The sequence below is a fragment of the Gekko japonicus genome, unplaced genomic scaffold (genome assembly GCF_001447785.1).
Source record: "Gekko japonicus isolate JY-2015 unplaced genomic scaffold, Gekko_japonicus_V1.1 scaffold265, whole genome shotgun sequence".
Classification (NCBI taxonomy): domain Eukaryota; kingdom Metazoa; phylum Chordata; class Lepidosauria; order Squamata; family Gekkonidae; genus Gekko; species Gekko japonicus.
This window is the reverse complement of record NW_015176459.1, coordinates 352,802-373,607: the sequence shown is the minus strand read 5'-3', so window position 1 is coordinate 373,607 and position 20,806 is coordinate 352,802. Positions and strand designations below refer to the sequence as shown.

Below are 20,806 nucleotides of genomic sequence, written 5' to 3'. Positions count from 1 at the left end.
GTCTGAAAGCCTTCAGATACGAACATCTGGCAGCATGATCGTCTAGAAGAGAGTTCTTTTCAATGACTTCTCAAAACCCAAAAGTGATTACTTATGACGTACGTGCCCATACTTGAGGCACAGGCAGACAAAATTTATGACACACCTTCCCTCAAAATATAGCCAATGGACCTCATTATGGCACAAAGTTTATATTCCTGCCTGCCTCACGCTTGCTGTCCCCTTATAAGACACCAGGGGTTTTAAACTGGGGGATATGACCGCAAGAACCAGGCACTTTACTCTCTGCACATCCATGTCAGCTTGCCAGAAGAAGGAACTTCTTGTCTGCACTCTGCTATACTTCAGTACTGCCACCACTGCAAGTGGTCAGAGGCTGGTATTGCAGCTACCAGCTCTGGAAGAGAAAGGTGAGGTCCTAGGCCAGCAGACTTCCATAAAGCTGCAGACATGGCTCCTAAGATGGTACATCTTTGACTCTTGGCTCATCCCCAGAGCACAGAGCGCAACAAAACTACATCCTGGGTCAGCAGGTTAGAAAAACCTACTCAAAAGGTACCAGGGAAGTAGAGGACAAGCATAGATACTGTTGTATACCCTAGAGAAGCACACTGTCATTCTGTGATCTTAATGCAGAACATTTTCCCAGAAAGATGGACTAATCAAAACAGTCTGCAGACCTCTGCTTGGAGCAATTTGAACAGATGAATCTGCCTTAAACCAAGACAGACCCTTTGTCCATCAAGGTCAGTATTGCCTATTCTGACTGGCAGCCACTCTCCAGGGCTCAGGTAGAGGCCTTTCATACCATCTGTTACCTGGTCCTTTTATCTGGAGATGTCATGGACTGAATCTGACACCTTCCGCGTGCAAGGCAGATGCCGAGCCGTGGAAGCAGCTTGTTTCAGTTGCATAGTTTTATGGAGTCATACTTAGGGACACACAGAGGGAAAAACCAGCAGATCACATTCCTTTCATCTTCTGCCAGTCTGTGGATGCAATGGATCTTAACGTTTTAAAGTTTCAACAAACATATGTGGGGAGGGAGCACGAAAAGGTCAGTCTGTACAACGAGAGGTACCGGGGGGGGGGGGCCCTGCTTACTTGAAAGTCCTTTCATTTAAGCCCCTTGCATGTGCGAACGGGCTCCGGGTAAATCACAACACTTAGGCCATTCGGCAACACAGACATCATAATAGTCAATTAAAACATTAAAATGGCACTTTAAAACAATCTGCGCTGATACTGGTGCCACTGGACTCTGAGTTTGCTCAACCCGGGCCACGTGGAGGTGGCATCTTCAGCAGGGAAGGCACAATATTCCCTACTGAAATGAAGCTTAAGCACCTGTGATTGAAAGGTACACATTCTTCCACTCTTTATCCCCAGTGGTATCTCTCTCCCCTCCCTCTGCTGTTTCCAGGGGCAGTCTTAGTGATTCTGGAGCCCCGGGGGTAAAGTCTAGGATGGGGCCCTGAATCACTGCCACTACCGCCACCCTGTCAGGGCCAAGGATCCCAGATAGGGCAGGTGTAAGCACCAGCAGGAGCCTGCTCTTTTTTTCCTCCCCCACCCTTGGGGGTGGAGCCATGCCCCCCCAAGTGAGGGCTCAAGGCAGCTGTCCCTGTTGCCCATTGGCTAGGACTGACCCTGGGTGTTTCTCCTATGCAGGGGTCATTTCGTAGAAAAAGAGGCGCAGGCGCTCATTAGCATAATCATTAGCATAACTCATTTGCATATGCCACACACCCCTGACATCACCGGAAGTGTGTCAGAAGGCAACACCCACCGCTCAGGCTCCACTGGACTGTTTGGGATTGCTAGCTATTGGGGGGGGGGAACGTGCAGATCTGTCCTCACAGAGGAGGGAGAGCTTGTACCTCAATAAAACCTAGTCTTAAAGGTGCCACTGGACTGTTTTGGGCCGGGGGGCCGGGAGGCAGCTCTGCAACTTACCAGGCTGCTTCTTGCTCTGACTGAGGGCTGCTGGGAGCAGGGGGTGGGGCTTGTTGCATGTGCCCGCCCCCTGGGCTCTTTCCTGCCGGAGCTCCACTCCTGTGCGCTCCTGCAGGAAATGACCCCTGCTCCTATGTAAAATTTTAGCTTGCAAACTACTGAGCAGGGATCTCTTGCTCTCTGGAAAGCACCATGTGCAGTGAATGCTATATGAGTACTGAGAAGGAAAGCACTCTGCATGCCCTCAGGACTGCTGTCCTTTATTGGTACTTTTGGTTTATCGTGGCTCCGTCTTGGAAGAGCATTGCTTAGATTATGCCCAGGGTGAAAGACTAAAGAGCTAAGAGACGTGTGAAGACTACCATCGCCCGCACTACAGCATTAAAATGTGCATTTTATGCTCAGAAAAAACATTGTGAAGAGAAGTGAGCACCACCAAATTCTAGGAAGCAAATCCCCTGAAAGGGTACTTTAGATTCTTGCATTTGCTCAGGCACCGGCCACTGAACACTGCAGCCATTCTAAATTTGCTGTCACCACAGACATCCGAGTGCAGGAGTTCAAAAACAGAGGAATGCTAATTAGCTTTCACTCAGCTGTAGCTAGACAGCCAGTGCTTTTCGCGACCCCAGCCTCGCCCTGGAATCTGAACTCTGTGCCACCAACTGTGAAGCATCAGAACAACATCGTCTTAAAATATTCATTACAGCACATCTAAGAAAACATGGAAGGGACCAGGATTTGAACTGGAGCCTGCGTGCTGGATCCTTCCTTTGTAGAGAGGTGGACGGCAGCTCCCTGAGATGCCCCAAGCTTTTTTGCCCACAAGCAGAACCATCCATTCACACCACTACTCATAGTCTCCTTTGTTTTCTTCCCCAACAAGAGCAAGGAGAAGCTGGTGCTGCAGGTCCCCAAGCCATCTGCACAAGGAGAAGGGCATCAGCAGAATAAAGGAAGGATCAACTCTCCCTCTACGAGCCAACCTACCTTTGTGTGTATGGGGCAGTGTTTACAAAGGAAATCTGCAGCTCGACATCTGCATTTCAGCAAGTCGGAGGGAAGAGGATACATTCCATACTCCACCAACGAAGAGGACGGATACAAGTGTGCAGAATTACTATGTGACATTTGCAGAGGTTTCCTCTCCTCTGTTGGATGTGCATTACAATTATGGGCACGTTGAGAAAAGCAAATATCCTGTGGTGACTGAACGCGGGGAGACTTCCTTGATTCCCTAATTATCTTCATATAAAATTCCTCCAAGAGTGACCTAATCTGAATGGTAACAAAAATGTCAACGCTGAAGCCAGCGCTAACACCGTTTGAAGTTTCAAATGCGCGAAGGAGGCTGGCAGAGGCACTGCTCTGTTGACATTAAGCAAAGCTAATTAGACACCTAGAAGCTGGCAGTTTCAAAATAAATCAAATCAATATGTTGAAATGGGAAGGAACGGGAGGGGAAGTCATGTTACCCCAGTCCCCTAGTTGTTGCAATTCACTGTGCTCCAGTTTTTGATCTTCGGGTTACGGTGGTTCTTTACTGGATCGGGGCCACCCAGATGAACAGAATGCTATGCAAAGCAGCCTAATACTACAACTCAGGGGCACCCAATAAAAGCTGATGTGCAGTAGATTCAGAAGGGATAAAAGGAAGCACTACTTAACTCAATATGCAATTAAATCCTGGAATTCACTAGCAGAGGATGTAGTGATGGCCACAAGAATGGACTGCATTAAAAGTACATTAGATGGTTTCATGGAGAATTGGTACATCAGTGGCTATTAGCAACTAAAGGGATCTCCATAGTCAAACAGTAAGCCCCTGATACCAGTGGCTGTTCAGGGGAAGGCCTTGGCCTCTATGCCCTCTTTGGCTGCCCTCCAAGTAATGGCTTTGCTAATGTGTGAAACAAGTTCAAGTTTCTTTCATAGAATCATAGAACGTTATAGTTGGAAGGGACCTTGAAGGTCATCTAGTCCAACCCCCTGCACTCTGCTTTGTGGTTGATCAGCCAAGATTGATGTACAGAGTCATCAGCACATCAACATACAATAAAATTTCGAAGGCACAGAGTAGGCTGATTTCAATAGTACAGACAAAATTAATAAAAAGACTTCACCAGCTGCTTCCTCTTTAAGCATGTTATCGAATTTTCCATGCGGACCTGATGAATTTTATATTCTTTACTTACTTTCCAATGTTTCCATAATAAACAATTTGTCTTTATTTCTGTGTCTGCTCTGGTCTTCCTTGCTGCCTCCCCTTGAATGGAATACCTCCACTGAACCAGTTCTTCTCACACTCTTCTCCTGAAAGCCCACCTTTCCCAGATCTTAATCCCTGAATCTATACGCCCACTTCAACCATGTTTCATTCCCTGTTTGTTCAGGATTGCTACCCATGTTCTCCCCTGTATGTTGGATGGTCTTTGAAAAAGCAATGAATGTATAAGTCCCATATAACCAATGGAGACTTCTGTACCCTTTTCAAGCAAGCTGTTCATTATAGCGACTATGAATTGATTATGACAGGAACCAAGAACAGTTATTTCTACATTCAGAAGATTCTCCTCCTTCTATTAACACTTTCCTTTATTAAGTGGCCTGCTTACCCCCTTTAAATTCCCACAATCATAGCCAACAGAAGCAGCATTTTTCTCCCTGGATGACCTAAACATAATGTCGATGGCCTTTCCCATTAAAAAAAGTCCCTGAAGATACAACAAATAGTTTGTAGGTGGAGTAGGGTGCCAGCTCTGGGCTGGGAAATACATGGAGATTTTCAGGGTGGAGCCTGAAGAAGGCAGGATTTGGGGAAGGGGAGGGACTTCAATGGGGTATAATTCCACCTTCCATAGTGGCCATTTTCTCCAGGTGAACTGATTTCTATTGCCTGGAGATCAGTTGAAATAGTGGGGGGATATCCAGACACTGCAGGAGGTTGGCAACCATAAGGTAGAGAAGCCAGGGGGGGTGACATTCCAGGGACTCCTGTCACCTGGGAAGCCTAGGAAGCTGAGCAAGATTCTATCCATGTATTTCCATGTGTATCTATATATTTAGCAGTCCTTTATCATTCTGTCCCATCCAACCCTACTGCACAGGGTTGTTATGAACATAGAATGGGGAGGGGGGAACCTGTCCATTTACCCCAGATAGTTGATGAAGGGGTAAAATACAAACATAATGGGGAAAAGTATGGTATGCATAGAGATAGTATGAATAAGCTAAAAACTGATTAATAACAGGTCAAGTGATTTGTTTCAACAGGATGTTTGGGACTTTGCAGGTGCTATGAGGTGGAGGCCCTGAGGTAATCTTTGCCTGTGAGTCCATGGTGACTCTTGGCAGCCCTGCCACTGTTTAATTTTAAGCTCTTGTTGCAGAAGGGAATCGTCTATTTTTTACTTACAAAAAGCTAAAGTTTTATGTACCCAGATGTGGTTGGAGCCTGTGGATCCATTCCACCAATGGTGGAGCTTTTCTTCAGTGTTCTTCCATCACTCCTTGTACTTCAGGAAAGCACCACAATTAGCAGACGGGAAATCTCCATGAGATCCGACCCTTGTCACCATATACTATGGCCTAACCGAAAATAGTTAATTACCCTAAAGGACTGCATGATTTTTGTTTTGTTGAACACAAATCTGTAAAGGAGACATGACCACATTTTTACTATACTCTTGTGCCGATAAACTTGCCAGCCATTAGATGTTTGAGCACTGAATTATACATTCTGATTTTTGATTTTAAAAAAAAAGATAGATGGTTTCTAGCCTCACTGTTGCTAATAGACTGGCCTAATCTTCATTCAGTGCTTCTGCTATTTATCACAGGTGTTGATTTTCTCCCTCCATCTCCCTGAGCCTTTCAGAAAAGCCATTTATGCCAAGCTCTCTCTCTCTCATTTGCTTGCTCGCCATGAGCCTCCACGCGCCTTTGGATCTGAGCTGCTGTGCGTTCTATCAAATTTGTCAAAGATCTGACTTGCTGTTACAGCTCTCTCATGTGAATACTCCCAGTGGACTCAGTCCTGCTCCTCCCAAAGTCAATGGCAAATAGAAGTCTCTTTACTTCAGAAGCATGAGAGAGAATCACATGGCTTCTCATTTAAGAACGAGCTCAAAGTCAAGCTCTTTCTGCTCCCAGACAGAACACTCAAAAGAGGAACCATAGTCACAAAAACATTCCCAGAGAGAAAAATGATGCAGAAGAGCACTGTAAATGTTTATTATATAGTTTAACACACAGTTGAGAGGCTCTCAGGTACCAAAGGTCAACAGCAAAAGAAAAGCAGAGTGGCCTAGATTATGGGCCAAACCCTTGGAGAATTCCCGGGACTTTATATGAATGCTAAACATAGACGGACACAGATTCAGGTGGGGTAGCCGTGTTGCTCTGAAGCAGCAGAACAAAGTTTGAGTCCAGTGGCACCTTTAAGACCAACAAAGCTTTATTTGCGGTATAAGCTTCCATGGGCAAGCACACTTTGTCAGATACAGATGGACACACTTCTTACAACACCAATTCCAAAGTCATTACATTTCCCTTGTATGGGCTGTTTGCGGAAGATAAGAGATGGGCTCAAGGTCACCAAGTGAGTTTATGAATAGACTGATTCAAAAACCCTCTGAATGAAGGATGGCCCGTCCACATCAAGGACTGTACAGCCATCTCAGTCAGCTGGGCCTGAAGGCGGCACAGAAACCAGTCACTGCGAACCACTTGCTGCTGCTGCATCCCCTAGTCAGGCCACATCTCAGCCACTGTTTTGGCAGGGCTTGGAGTGGGAGAAGGAAATATGCTGAGCCTGCTAGACAGTCACAAATCAGTCATCTAATTGCAAGATCTGCAAGGCAGAGGAAGGCAGAAAGGGAACGGTGCTGCAGCCAGGGCCAGGTAATGAGTTGTAAAGGTAAAGGTTCCCTTGCTCGAAAGTATCCCACCAGTATTTCCCAACTCCTTTCCTCACCAGGGCCTCAGTCCCATGTGGTCTTTGTCATCTGGTGGCCATGATCATTGGCATAGCCTTTTTGGTGCTTAAGAGTGGACTTTTTGCCTTCTTGCACCAGCAGAATAACTGTGAGGCTGTAACTCAGTGAGAGGACTAAGGATGCTGCCACCATTGTTAAGTCTTCAGCCTGATCAGAATCTAGATGGAAGAACGCAACCATTCCAGCTGCCCCCTGTTTTAAGGACAACTTCCGTTTTCTCACATCTGTCCTTAATAAGCTTAATGTTGCCATCCAAGGAGACTTTGGAGATGCCTTAAAAATTCAGCACGCATGCTTTAGAATTCCCATTCCTGAGCAGCTCCCACCAAACCTATAGAAGTTGTGGGGAGTAGATCCACTTTGTCTCTAGTGTGTACATAAATGTATGCATGGACATTAAAGTACATTGAGTGCACAGCCTGTCATTTCACATGTTGCATCTGAGGAGGTTAATTTGAAACTGTTACATATTATAGGGCCATTCCACTTCTAGAGAAACACATATTTTGCTTTCTAAATCACATAAATATAGTTGTGCATTTTGGAAAAAACATGGACATACCGATATGTCCTCAATTTTTGGATATTCCTATGCCAGTTCAGGTTTATTTTCATGGGCTTTTCCCCACATTTGTAGATCCATTATTTCCTATGGAGGAAGAGGAGATTTCCCCCGGAGTCTGGAAGGAGAGTATTTTTAGAGCAAATGGAACCAAGGTTGCTACGAACCAAGATTCCCTCTCTCCCCTAAAGACCCCTACAGTTTGAAGGGGATTGGACAACAGGTGTCCAAATTTAGAGACCCCTGAACCAGGTGCCCCTAGCCATCTTGATTTCCACTGTTTCCTATAGGGGGAGGGTCAGGAGCACATGTTCCATAAATACTCAGGTATTTTCAGGTATATTTTCACCTCAGGAATTTCAGTGTGCACGTCTCTACAGATAACCGGATTCAGAATATGGCTAGGTTGCCTAAATAAGAAAACGCCAATGCACTGCTTGCCTTTTACTTATTGAAGATATTACTAGGCTGCCCTTTCCATAAAAAGATGCTCAAAACAGCTTATACTAAACCACTATCCAAAAACAACAAACACAAACAGATAAAAGCAGCAATACAGAGACATTTAAAAACAACAACAGATGAACTAAAAGCAGATTAAAACAGCAAATTTTAAGGGAAAACACCACCACCACCCTGAGCGCAATGCTTGGGTAAGCAACACAGCTCTTGGGACCTGCAGATGGGTACCAGGTAAGCTACTGTGTCCCTACTGGGCTGCCACCCTGTCTTCAGGTGGTAGGGGTACACTCAGCAGGGAATCTGGTGTTGATCTTAAGTGAGGAACGAATTAGGGGAGTAGACCTTCAAATACCCCAGTCCCAGGCCATTTATGCCCCACTGAATTGACTATCCAGATACTAAATGCATTTTGGGCTATACGTTTTCTATAGCATGCATGACCAATGTGAGATTGAAAACTCTTAGGGGCAATTTGCAAACACACTGGAAGCTGATGAAGGACAGGCTTTAACAGAACAAATGGCTATGGTTTACATCAAGAGGAAAAGAGCTATGAGCAATGAGTCATGAGAAGGGAACAGCTCAGGCAGTGATCCTTGGCATTAGAAGACTGTTACAAGTATGCCTAATGTCCCTGTTTTTGTTTGTGAAATGTAGCGGGCTATGAGATTGCCTGGGAACTTCAAGTAAGCAGCCCCATGCTTCTCTGTGGAACAGCCACAAATAACACATAACAAACCAAGGTAATGAGCCAGGGCTGTCCTTGCAGACCCTCAAGGGGAATTTGCACTGAAAACTCTGAATGACTGAAAACTCTGTTTCTCCTAGTGCTTTTTATTCTGAAATTTGCACAACTGTTAACTGAGACATCTTTGGCAGTGGGGGTGTGTGTGTGACCAGTCTGAGCATCACCATCCCTCTGCCAGCTGGCAAAAGAGGGTCCAGATGCAAGGAAAGCAACTTGTTTGTCCCCAGCAGGAAGAAATGCTGAGCAGTAACAGCAGCGAACAGGAAAGCTCTTAGCTGCATGCACATCGGATGAGGCTAGAATGAATAAGTCAGAATTCAGACTGGTCCCGTTTATCCTCTGTTTACATCAGTTCCTGTGACACTTAGCATAGCGTTAAAAAGAGGGGGGGGGAACAAAACAAACCTACAGAGGCTTTCATGCTGAAAAATTCCCCCCTGTGAATGTAGAACATGAATGGCAAAAGGACACAAACACAGCTAAGCATGCTAGTCAAGCCACAAACCCCTATTCAAAGAGCAGTACTCAAACAAACAACTATAAACAGATCTCAGCAAACAAGGATAATTAGGTAATGATGTTCGTTTCCCTTTGGCTGGCAAAAGAGGAAACATGGCAGATGAGTAACATTTTTGAACACATAACAAGAAACCTTGTGGTCCAGCCCAGGGTTACCTTGTTAGATCATTTTAGATAGCATACGAGCAAGAACAGAATGGCCAACAGAAATTATTAAGACGTTTAGCTGCAGATTATGGATCACCCTGATTTTGCAGTCAAAGCTTTTTGTTCTTTTATACATCCCACCTTCATTAAGATCAACAGATTTTCGTAAGGTTCTTGTGTGTATGTGGGTGCTTTCAAGTATTAACACTAATCCTTCCCCTAGGAAAAATTCCATGGCCAAAAGAAAGTAACCTGAGGGTTAAGTTGGGTTTCCTAAACATTCCCTGCAAAACGTGCAGTAATCCAAGAGAACATTTGTTGGCCATAAAGGTGTACAACAGATTTTTTTTTGCAATGACACAGTGCAGAGCAAGAGAGAGAGAGAGAATATGCGATCTGAGTGCTAATGAGCTGACACTGCAGTGGCTGGAGCTATGTAGTGGAGAGCACTACAAGTGCAGAACAGAAGAGACACAAGCAGTGTTATTTAGAGGGAATGGGAGCTACAGAACTTTAAGCATAATGTAGATGCTAATGGTAACAGATGCCAGTAGAGGTTTTAATTTAAATCTGAATGGGAGGGGATCGCATTTAGATATGCTAGAAATGGAATTATGCATTTAAGTACTATGTTCCAATACATTCTGACAAAGATGTCTCACTCTGTGTGTGTGCCTTTCCAAAGGAAACCTGCAATGCTTCTGTTACCACCTGCTTGCTGGAATGTTACATACTGCTCACACTCACAAAACAAGTTGCCTAACTAAATTGGTGTGTGTGTTTTCCCCCTCCCAGAGAATGCACACATCTGCAGGATAGGCTCCTGCTTTTTAAAATACAGCTTTATATAAGAGCCAAGAGAGAGAAAAATCTCAGAGTTGTTTGAATATTTTGTGCTTCCAATCAAAATAGAACCTACGCAAAAAGAGATCAATTGGGATACTGAGACATGGGTACAGGTTTATGCAGCAATTTAACAAAAAGGCATCATTTGCTATTTTTTAAAAAATAGAGACAAGGGTTTTTCAGCTCTGAAGAAAATTTCAGTAAATGCCAACACAGGTTTTTCATTTTTCTCCCTGATTTTCCATGAAGATTGTCAATATATCTGTGCACCATTTACAGAATATACAAGATTTCAGCAAACTGATTATACCATAACAGAGACAAGCTTTCTACTTCTTTGATAAACTCATGATATTCATTCCCATGATTTCCATTTTGAACTCTGGATTTCTCTAGCCTGCAATAAGATGCCACATTCTCATGCTGGCTCACATTCATAAACTTGGATCAAAAGTATTCAGGCTATAAAATACACATTCTCAACAAGAAGAAAAACACCAATTGGCCAGCCCTTAAGCAATATTATGCTGTGTTAAGACACCATCAGGGTGGACAGTATTTGGTTGAAAGAGAGGCCTTTCCTTTCTTCTGCACAGGAGCTCACACACACCAGTGTTAATTAAGGATTTTATTTGTTTAAAGATTGACTCTACAAACATTTCTAATGAGTATATCAACTGATCTCTGAATGACCTGTGGAAGAGTGGGGAAGTATCTCTTTGCTACCATCCATAAAAAGCATCCAACTGCAAGATAAAGGGATGCTTAAGGCTAGCCAGGAATTAAATGATTGAACCACAACTTCTTTTTATTTAATGTAAGAGTAGGGATGCCAGCCTCAAGGTAGGACCTGGGGATACCCTGGTTTTATAGCTCATCAACAGGCTAGGGATGGGCATGAATCGGCTCATGGACTAAAGTTCATAACAAATTTTGAGAGGTTTATGGTTCACAAAGCGATGTTTGTGAACTGAAGAGCCACCATGAACTTCCATGAATTTTGATGCCGTTCATGACAGTTCAGGAGCAGCAGAAAGCAGGGGATTAAATGGCTCTGAGCTGTTTTACCCCCTGTTCTAAGCTCCACACCAAAAGCAGCGGGGAGCAGAAAACAGGGGTTTAAATGGCTCACAAACTGATATGAACTGGTTTCGTTCATGAACCAGCGTATCAGTTCATGGTTCAGCCACGAACCACAAACCGAACTGCAAAAATGTGATTCGTGCCCATCCCTTTGGAGGGTGAACCTTATGGCATTGTAACCCACTGAGGTCCATGTCCTCCCCAAGCTCAATCTCCACATCTCCAGGAGCTTCTGAACCTGAATCTAGCAACTCTGCTCCCCCATTCCCTGCTGGTGGCTGGGGGGACCCGGAACACCACGTAAGAGTAATGGAGTTCAATATCATTCGAGAGATTCTAGGGCTAGCTCAGAATACCAGGAAATTGCAAGCAGATTCATATCACCCAAATTTCTTCCATCATCCTTTGCAGCATCTGTTACAGTGAGACTCCATGGGCTTTATAATGGCTTTAACTGTCATGGCTCCCCTCTTGCAGCCACAAGAATGAGTCTTGAGAATGATGCAGAACTACAGTTCCAGGGTTCTCTGGAAAAACAATGATTGTTAAACCAGATGAAGCCTCCCAGGCCAGAATCTCTACAGCTTTCTCTTACCTGAATACCTGTTAGCTACAAATATAAAAGAAGTTAAATATGGCTCTGAGCTATTCTGGATAGAGTCAGGTTACTGATGCAGCCAGCTGAGTATTGCCTATGCTGCCCTTTAACTGGAGATGCCAAGGACTGGGCCAGGATAATGAGCCACCAGCCCTTCCCAGAGTTGTACAGTGGTCCTTGAGAGAGGGAATGCACAGTTTTAAAAAGAAAGCTAAATGCTAATAATAAGAAGATGCATTCGCTGATAACACCAGAAACAAAAATGAACCACTAGCGCATTGACAAAGGGATCCCTAATTGCCAGTGGCTAGGCAGGATCACTTTTATATACTGTCGCAAGCCAGGAGAGCAGCCTCATCGATTTGGTATGTATGAGCATTCTGACTTTTCAAAGACAATTACTTTCCAATCTGAGGAAGCATGGCAGCCTTCTTGGTTATTTATTTGTAGCTGCAAAGACTTACATGTTCAGTGGGCAGGACCGCAAATAATATTTCCCCCCTGCTACAATACATCACCATGCGATCATTTCACTCTAGACAAGGTCACCTTTCCCCATCCTTTCTCCAGTTTACTTAGCCACCAATGGCACTGCTCTATAAATTGGGGTGTGATGAATGTGAAGAGAGAGGATTTTTCTTTTCCCTCTCAGATCTCGCTAGAACTCAGGGTTATCCACTTCAGAGGACTATCAGTTGAGTCAAAAGAAAGGGCTTCACATAATTGACTTATGGGATTCATTGCCACAAGATGCAAGTAAACTAATTAACAGAGGATTATCCGTCTCGTACGTTTTGACTTTTATCCCATCCTTCCTCCAAGAAGCTCAGTTCTCTCGTCTGCTCACAACAACCCTGGAAGAAGGGCCAGTCATGCTCACTTGGGCTCAACTAAGGGCACCCAGCAGGTGTTATGTCAGAGTGGGATTTGAATCCAGGACTATGAATCCTATTTGGACATTGCACTGGCTCATGAGCTGTTGTGGCAGATTAGACATGATAGTCAATGAGAATCTCCATTTGCCCATTCGTTCCTCAAGCCCTTGCTCAGGTTAAAATCTCTGATCTGGCCAGAGTGATCTATGCTTTATTTCCATCCAGGCTAGATTATTGCAATGCACTCTACACAGGGGCTGCCTTTGAAAATGGTCCACAAACTTCAACTGGCCCAAAATTTGGCAGCCAAGCTTCCTTCAGTGGCAGGGCACAGGGACCATTGTCATTCCTTCCTATCCTGAAAGAGCATCACTGGCTGCCCTTCTGTTTTCAGGCACAGTTCGAAGTCTACATTCCTCTTACCTCTAAACCCTAACAGTGCAGTCCTAAGGAGAGTTACTCCACTCTAAGCCCATTCCTTTCAATGGGCTTTGACTGGGGTAACCCTGCATAGGATTGCACTGCAAATGGCTTAGAGCAAGGTTGCTGGAAGGAATGCCCCCTCCCCTACTGTTCAGCCCACAATTAAGATCTGCTTCTCAAGCCCTGCTCTCCATGCCCCTGCGTTCAGAGGTGAGGGTGTGTGGCAACCAGAGTTGGTGGCTTCAGTTGGGGCACCTCACCTACCGAATTCCCTTTCCTCGAGGCTTGCCTGGTGCCCGTGCGACTCTCTTTTTGGTGCCAGGACAAAACGTTTCTATTTACTGAGCCAGTTAACTCAGGGGTTGATTTTTTAAACACCATTTTACTGGTGCCTGAAAACTGTTCAATTCCTTTTGAATGGTGCAATCGGTTGTTTTAATGCTCTGTTTTTTTAATGCTGGGAGTGTTTTAATGCTGGGATTTAATTAACAACTTGTAAATGTTTTATGTTTTCATTTCATTTTCTTTTGGAAGCTGCCTCTGGTAGCTCCTCTGCATGCAAAGCTTGCTCACCACCACTGAACCACAGCGAGGGTTGCCCTCTCTGGGTTGGGAAATACCTGGAGATTTGGGAGCTAGAGCTTGGGGATGGATCTCAGCAAGGTACAAGGCCATAGAATCCACCCTCCAAAGCAGCCATTTTCTCCAGGGCAACTGATCGGCATTGTCTGGAGATCAGTTCTGGAGTGGGAGATCTCCAGGCCCCACCTGGAGGTTGGCAATCCTAGCCACAGCATTATCAAGTACCACCTGCAGAACCTCAGCAACGTCAGGGTTCATACTCATCCCCTTGCTCTAGTTTTATTCTCTGAACACCAGCTGTGGTTACTGCACAGCAATGGAAAGGTATTCTACATATGCCCAGAAGTATGGTTTTTACTGTGCATTTGTTCTGGGCTCAGCTTTAGTACTCACAGGAGATTCCTGGGGAGGGATTTCTCAGCCCAGTCTTATCGAAACTCATAATTCCCTTATAGCTCTGCATGAGCCCTCAAAGTTGCTTAAGGTTTTGTTTGAAGATGAGCCCTGAAATATGTTTAGAATTTCACTTCAGGAACAATTGGACAGGGTCCCTTAAGGGAAGAACTAAAGTCAGTTTTGCTTTTCAGCCACATTCGTTTCTCATTGGTGGTATGTATGCAAGTTCTGTCAAGTGGCAACCAACTTATGGTGACCCCAGCCAGGATCTTTCAAGACAAGTGAGAAGCAGAGGTGGCTGGCCATTGCCATCTTCTGCAGAGTCTTCCTTGGTGGTCTCCCATCCAAGTACTGACCCTGCTTAACTTCCATGATCTGACAAGACCAGGCTACACCATGCTGCCTCCCCTCCCCTCACTGCCAGTACATGTCATAAACCTTTTTACTTTAGTTTACATGGAATACCATGGAATTGCTAAAGTAAGACCAAATCCATAAGCAATAAAGACGCTGAGAGAACCCACTTTTAACCATCCAGCCATTCACATGGTCAGCGTATTACAGAACAACTAAGCCATGTTAGTCCCAGAGGGTGGTTATATTAGTCTGTTGCAGTAACAACAAACAGGAGTTGTGTGACATTTTGAAGACTGACACATTTTAGTAACATAAGGTTTCATGGATTAGTGTCCACACCGCCAGATGGATCCTTAGATGGCAAACACATATGCATGCTATATTTGAACTCAAGGTCACTTAAGAGGATTGTTGGTAGAATCCAAAGAAAGCAATTCCTTATACTATCCATTGGCTCCGGTCACACGGGCAGGAAACTGCGGGGGGGGGGAGCGTGGCTGTTTGCCCCGGGGCAAACTAACGCGCGGTTAAGGGATCAGACCTCCCCTGGAGGTTCCAATGAGGTCCCATGGAGGTTCCGTGGGAAGGGAGAGGTGCTGATCACAGGACGATCCTGCGCGCAACAAAGAAGCGCGCGGTGCAGCAAACGGGTGGTTTTTTTTGTCATGTACACCATAAATGCGCATGCTCTGTTGGATGCTTGTGCGCATCCACGGAGACTTGGGGGAAAAACACCTTGTTTGCAAGGGGACATGGGTGGGCACCGGATGCCACCAGAAACACGATCAGACGCCCGCCCTTGCCCCGCAGTTTCCGGAAACTAGTACCTCCGAGGTACTAGTGCCGGTGAGATCGCGCCCGGAAACTCCGCCTGACTTCCGTCTCTCTAGCGTGGCTAATGTTCCGTGTGACCGCAGCCATAATTAACTTAAATAATTATCAAAATATTGCCATACCTTGTACTTCCTGTATTTCATGGCCTTTTGAAGCTGCTTCTCCATACACATGAAAATGTGTATACATGTGGATATGTGTATACATGTGGATATGTGTATACATATGCACACAACACTTGTCAACCAAGGATCTATCTCACTGACTGATGATATGGGCTCTAGTCTGTGAGTTTTTCAGCCACACTAAAAGGTGCCACAGAATTCCTGTTTCCTTTAAATCACGTCAGATTAGGCTGAAAATGCACTTGTGGAGGGAAAATAATATATACTTGACTATATTATTGTGGATGGGATCAGAGATGTTAAAATGCAAACACAGGAGAATCAAGGACTCTTGCGACACTTAATGCAACACGAGATATGCTACTGAGAATATAAATTGAATACATTATATTAAATTCCATAGATGATTGGGCCAATAATCAGGGAAGGCTCCACCATAAGGCAGAAAGGAGGTGGTCAGTTCAGGCATTACATTTTGGACCCTACAAAGCACTGGTAAGATATCGACAATTGCACTGCTGTGTGTTTTTAAACTATAAAAACATGAACTACAGGGAGTTTCCCTCTCAGATGTCAAACCTCACCATTAATCTTAGTGGAATCTAAGAAAGGGAGGGGGAATCCTCAAGAAAATTTAATTAACCGGCAATTTAATGTCTTTAGTTTAAATCTATATCATTGATATTTAAGGAAACTGAGATAGATCCCACTGAAAGGATTACTGCCATGGAAGATGCAAACATTTGTGAAACAGCTGTTTGTGTGGGACAGGATTATGAAAATCCAAAATACAGATGGACTGATGTGAATCTTTAAAAAAAATTAGGGTTGCCAACACACCAGAAAAAGACATCCTGATCTGGTCTCATGCCTTGCACAGTAGCTTGCAGAAATCAGCAGGTGATGCTTTTCAGTACATGGAGCTGGAAGGATGATGCTAAGGTCCCTTTACCAAGCAGCTGTTAAAGACACAGCTACAACGGCTGCCTGGAAAGCCAGCACCCATAACTGTGCTTGAATCATAGATGTTGCTTGAATCATAGATGTTTCATTTAACTTTTCAAAAGTTGGAATCCCAAAGTGTATACACAACAGACTAGAAACTCACAGGAAGCAGCTGCAATGCTAGGTATCCTCATAAAAAACCCACGAGAAAGTCAACGGACTTTCTTATGGGTGGACTGGCATCCCGGAAGGTCAGTTCTATGCATTCTCACAGTACCCCCTCCACATCCTTTATTGGGTAATGTTGCAAAAAGCTAGATAAACATTACACAAAAACCACTACAATAGGGACTTGCAGCCAAGCAATACAATCTGCCTCCCCCATGAGAAAAAAAATATTGCCATTACAAGGTGGGGATTGACTGACACATGGGGGCCTCTGGGCCAAATCTATCCCCAAAGTGATCAATTGACCCCCTTGCTGTCCATCAAAAAAAAAAATGCTGGGGAAGGAACAGCCTCTGCAGCAACAGCATTTGGTGGGAGAGCCTTTGCAGGAATGTCAACCGGGGGCCCATCACTCTAGTCCCTCTCCAGAGCTGGCAGCCCCCTAATGGAACCAAGTTGCTGACCAGGGTCCTAAAGGTACAAACGCAAGCCTGATAACTTCAGGTCTGCTACCTTCCAATCTGGCAATACTCCTTGTGCAGGAGGATTTCACTGGGATTAAACAGGGCTCCCGTTCTTTGCTTCCCCGAACACTTGCCTTAGATTTTAAATCATGCCTGGCACACAGTCAGACATGCTCTTGTGCTCTCAACTCCTCCCACCCCAATAAAATAAAATATATCCCAATACGAGAGGGGTCCTTTAAATAGGGCTGGCTGCAACACGGGTGGGTTCCCCCTTTCACTGTGCTCTCTTCCTTTTCTGTTTGGCTCACATCTCTCTCTAGTAAAGCATCGGGTAGGTATGAAAAACACACAAGCATTTGCAGTACTAATTCCCCCCCCCACGCCAGGTTTTCCACACCATTTTCCTCCCCCCCTCCCCGACAGCATTCATCAGTTTGCACATTTGTAGTGAGACAGGCTCTGCAAGAAGAAAGGCTATTTTAAGGCAAAGAGGGAGGCCGGTAAGCCCATCCCGCTCTGTCACCCTCAAGGTCACTTTAAACGGCGTTTACCACATTTCGTTCCGGTGCAATGTTATTTGTGGAAATGATGCCCCCCCCATAGCCAAGCTGTTCCTAAATGCCTACTATCGGCAGCAGTCAAAGCAATAGAGAAACACTAAAACTGGTACTATAGAACTTATTCTGAACCATTCCATTAGATTTGGAGGGGTGGACAACTTTTACATAATAAGAATCAAACCTTTATTAACCATAACGGGCATTTATGCAGTACTGGAAGAGGAACAGAAGCCTGTTGGCAGTGCTGCCTTTCATTCCAGTTTAGTTTACCAAATATGAACGGCAGTTCCGGATGGCAAATTGGGGCTAAAGTGGGCTCGGGGGTGGGTGGGGGAAAGGAGAGGTTTACCAACAGGCAGCACCATGCTCTAGTGAGAAAACTGGGCAGCTACTTACATGCGTTTGTGACTGAAAAGCTGTTGGAGGAATCCAGGTGGTCAACATGATAGTTCAAATGGAAAGGTTTTTCTGTGAAATTTTGGTTGGTGTTGTATAACTGTACAGCAAATCGGAACGCACTGTGCTCCTGGACCGTGTTTCTCATGAACAGCCCTCCTGCAAGGAAGAACAAGTGCTTTTTTGTAAAAGGAGGACTGCAGACTATGGAAGGGATAGGTAATCCGACCTGTAGGTATAATAAAAATATTACGCTCCAAAGCAATGAATCCCCATACAAACATACCCATGTCATATTATTAATACTTAACGTTTAGGTACCAGTGTTCATGTACATTGATTGTAATCCTTACAACAGCCCTGTAAGGGAGGCTGGGAGGGGAAAGAGGCCAAGAGAGAGGGGCTTGTGTAAGGCCACCTAGTGGGGCCATGGCAGAGAAGAGTTCTGAACCAGGATCACAGCCCGTTCTTTGTGCCACTAACAAAACCAACTCATATTGTCTTACAGTGTCAGTTTGTGCTTATAATGTTAATAAGGATCAAAAGGTGAAGGTTGCCACCCTAAGCATCCTTGCTTTGGTGTAAGAGCCATGGAAGTCCGTGGGGACTGGCCAATCCTGATTCCTGGCCATGTTTACTCTGAAGTAAGCCCCACTGAGTGCAACAGTATACAAGACTGCAGTCTTATTACCCTGTTGCACTTCAATGAGAGTAAGCATGTGCGGACCAGTAGAAAGGATGTACCACTGGTTTCTAAAGGACCAACAATGTCATTCTAAATGGGTCTACTCATAATCCACTCTGGTCTGTTCAAGGGAGGATTACTTCAAGGAAAGGGTTGAGTGTTAGGTACAGTTACACGGGGAGTCAGTCCCACTGAACTCAGCAGGATTTCCTTTTGAGTAAACACACCATTTCAGACCCTAGAACCCGGGAGTCAAGCAGGAGCCACAAGACTTTCAGCAGCAAACCAGTTTTGTTGTTTTTTAAAAAATAATCTTAATTTCCAAAGAGGCGGGTGGGAGAGACTTGAGCCTCCCGGCCTCCATCCTTTCCCAGGGCAAAGCAGCTCTATGCAGGGATGCAGTTTGGAAGACCTGCCCGTGCCGAGGTTTCCTTCCAGACCGGCAGAGGGGCGGGGTGGGGGAGTGGGGGTGGGGGAAGCTGCTCCAGAAAGCCGAGCGCCTGAACTTCTCCCCGCATCTGGGCGCCCGCACGTCCTGGGGCTGACAGCCTGCTCGGAGTTCAGACGCCGCCTTCCGCAGTGTGGAGGGGAGACGCGGCTGCAAATTAGCTGGCGGAGGCGCGGGGTGCCTTTCCATACGCGAACCGAACACTGTTTTTAAACACCGCCCGGCAGCTCCCGGTTCCGCAGACCCCGGGCGGGCGGCGGCGGGGCGAGCGGCACGCCTACTCAGGGACCGCCAACGGAGTGCCCGGCGGACGGACCAGCGGTTCTTGTAGCCATTCGCCCGCACTCCCCCTGCTCCGTCTGATGCCCCCCTCCCCAAAGCCAGCCTGAGAGGCATGACCCCCCCCTCCCCACTCAGATGCCTCTGCCGTCGCTCCTGGCCCCCTCTTAGAACTCCAGCCCCACTAGGCGTCTTCTAGCTGTCTTCAACCCAGGGCGAGGGAGGATTTCCGGAGGGGGGGGGCACCAATCCTGGAACGTGCTCTGCCAACTACACTGTCCTCTTGGCCGGTACTCGCCTCGAGGAACAGCAGCATCGTGCACGATTCGAATCCAAGGGAGTTTCGCCACTGGCTCCAGTGGGGGCTCCGGATCTCAGGAATCGATACCCCCTCGCACCACTGGAGCCAGTCGGAGGCGTTTGGCCACTGGAGTCAAAGGGAGATAATCGCTGAGGATTAGCGAGCATCTATGCAGCATCTTTCAAAACCAGGGGGGTGGGCTTGCTGTGCGTGTGCGTGTGTGTAGGGGGGGGGGTCACGACTTCAGTGGGGTTTCTCAAACACTGCTGATGATGATAACAATGACATTCATGCTATCCTTATTGATGCCGCGACTCAATTATACCTCCCCCCCCCATTATTAATCTATGCAATGCTATGCAGTTTTTCTCTCGCCATCTCCCCGTTTGTCAATCGGACTGCGAGTTGCCCTAGGATGATCGAACTAAAAAAAAATAATGTCAAGAGCCCCCGAGGGAGAAGCCACATACAAGAGTTGACGAGTCAAAAACAGTGGGAACAGGCTCCCCCCGCCCCGCAAGATTGGAACAACAGTATAGATGTATCAAGATACTAAGATTTGCCCCCCCCCCAAAAAAAAGAGAAGAAGAATCGGAGCTTCTTACCTATACTGATGGTGTTTGGAAATCCTCCCAAAGAGTCTCTCAGAAGCCCCACCAGCAAAAGGAAGAGAGCTGGAGGCATCGGCTGCCCCATTTTTATTATTTTTTAAAAAGCCCCTGCAGTTCAATTCCTAAAACGAAACTGACAAGACGGGCATGGGCGCAACAGTGGCGACGGGGCTGGGAAGGCTCTGAAAACTGCCGCTGGTGGGATCTCCCCCCCCCACTCTCCCTCAACCTTCTTTCTCTCCCCCCCCCTTCACCCCAAACTGGAAGGGCTCATTGGCTTGCAAGAGTTGGGCTGCTCCTACAACCAGGCAGCAGCCCCAACGCTGGGGACTTCCTCCCCCCCTCCACTACGCAAAGATGGTGGGTCGAGCAGCAAATCCAAGGCTCAGAAGGCGCCCCCCCCCCCGCCGCCCGTCGTCCCCTAGAAGAAGTCGCC

General features: G+C 46.0%; 1 protein-coding gene across 1 annotated transcript in view; it reads right to left on the bottom strand.

Moving 5' to 3' along the window:
• The window catches only part of GRIA3 (glutamate receptor, ionotropic, AMPA 3), a 273,089-nt gene extending 252,634 nt beyond the window's left edge, over positions 1-20,455 (bottom strand). Inside the window, exons 1-2 of the mRNA XM_015426982.1 lie at positions 20,365-20,455; positions 18,047-18,205 (exon numbers count right to left, since the gene is read on the bottom strand). Coding sequence (XP_015282468.1) covers positions 18,047-18,205; positions 20,365-20,455 — 250 coding nt within the window. The remainder of the gene's footprint in view (positions 1-18,046; positions 18,206-20,364) is intronic.
• Positions 20,456-20,806: the final 351 nt, after the last annotated feature.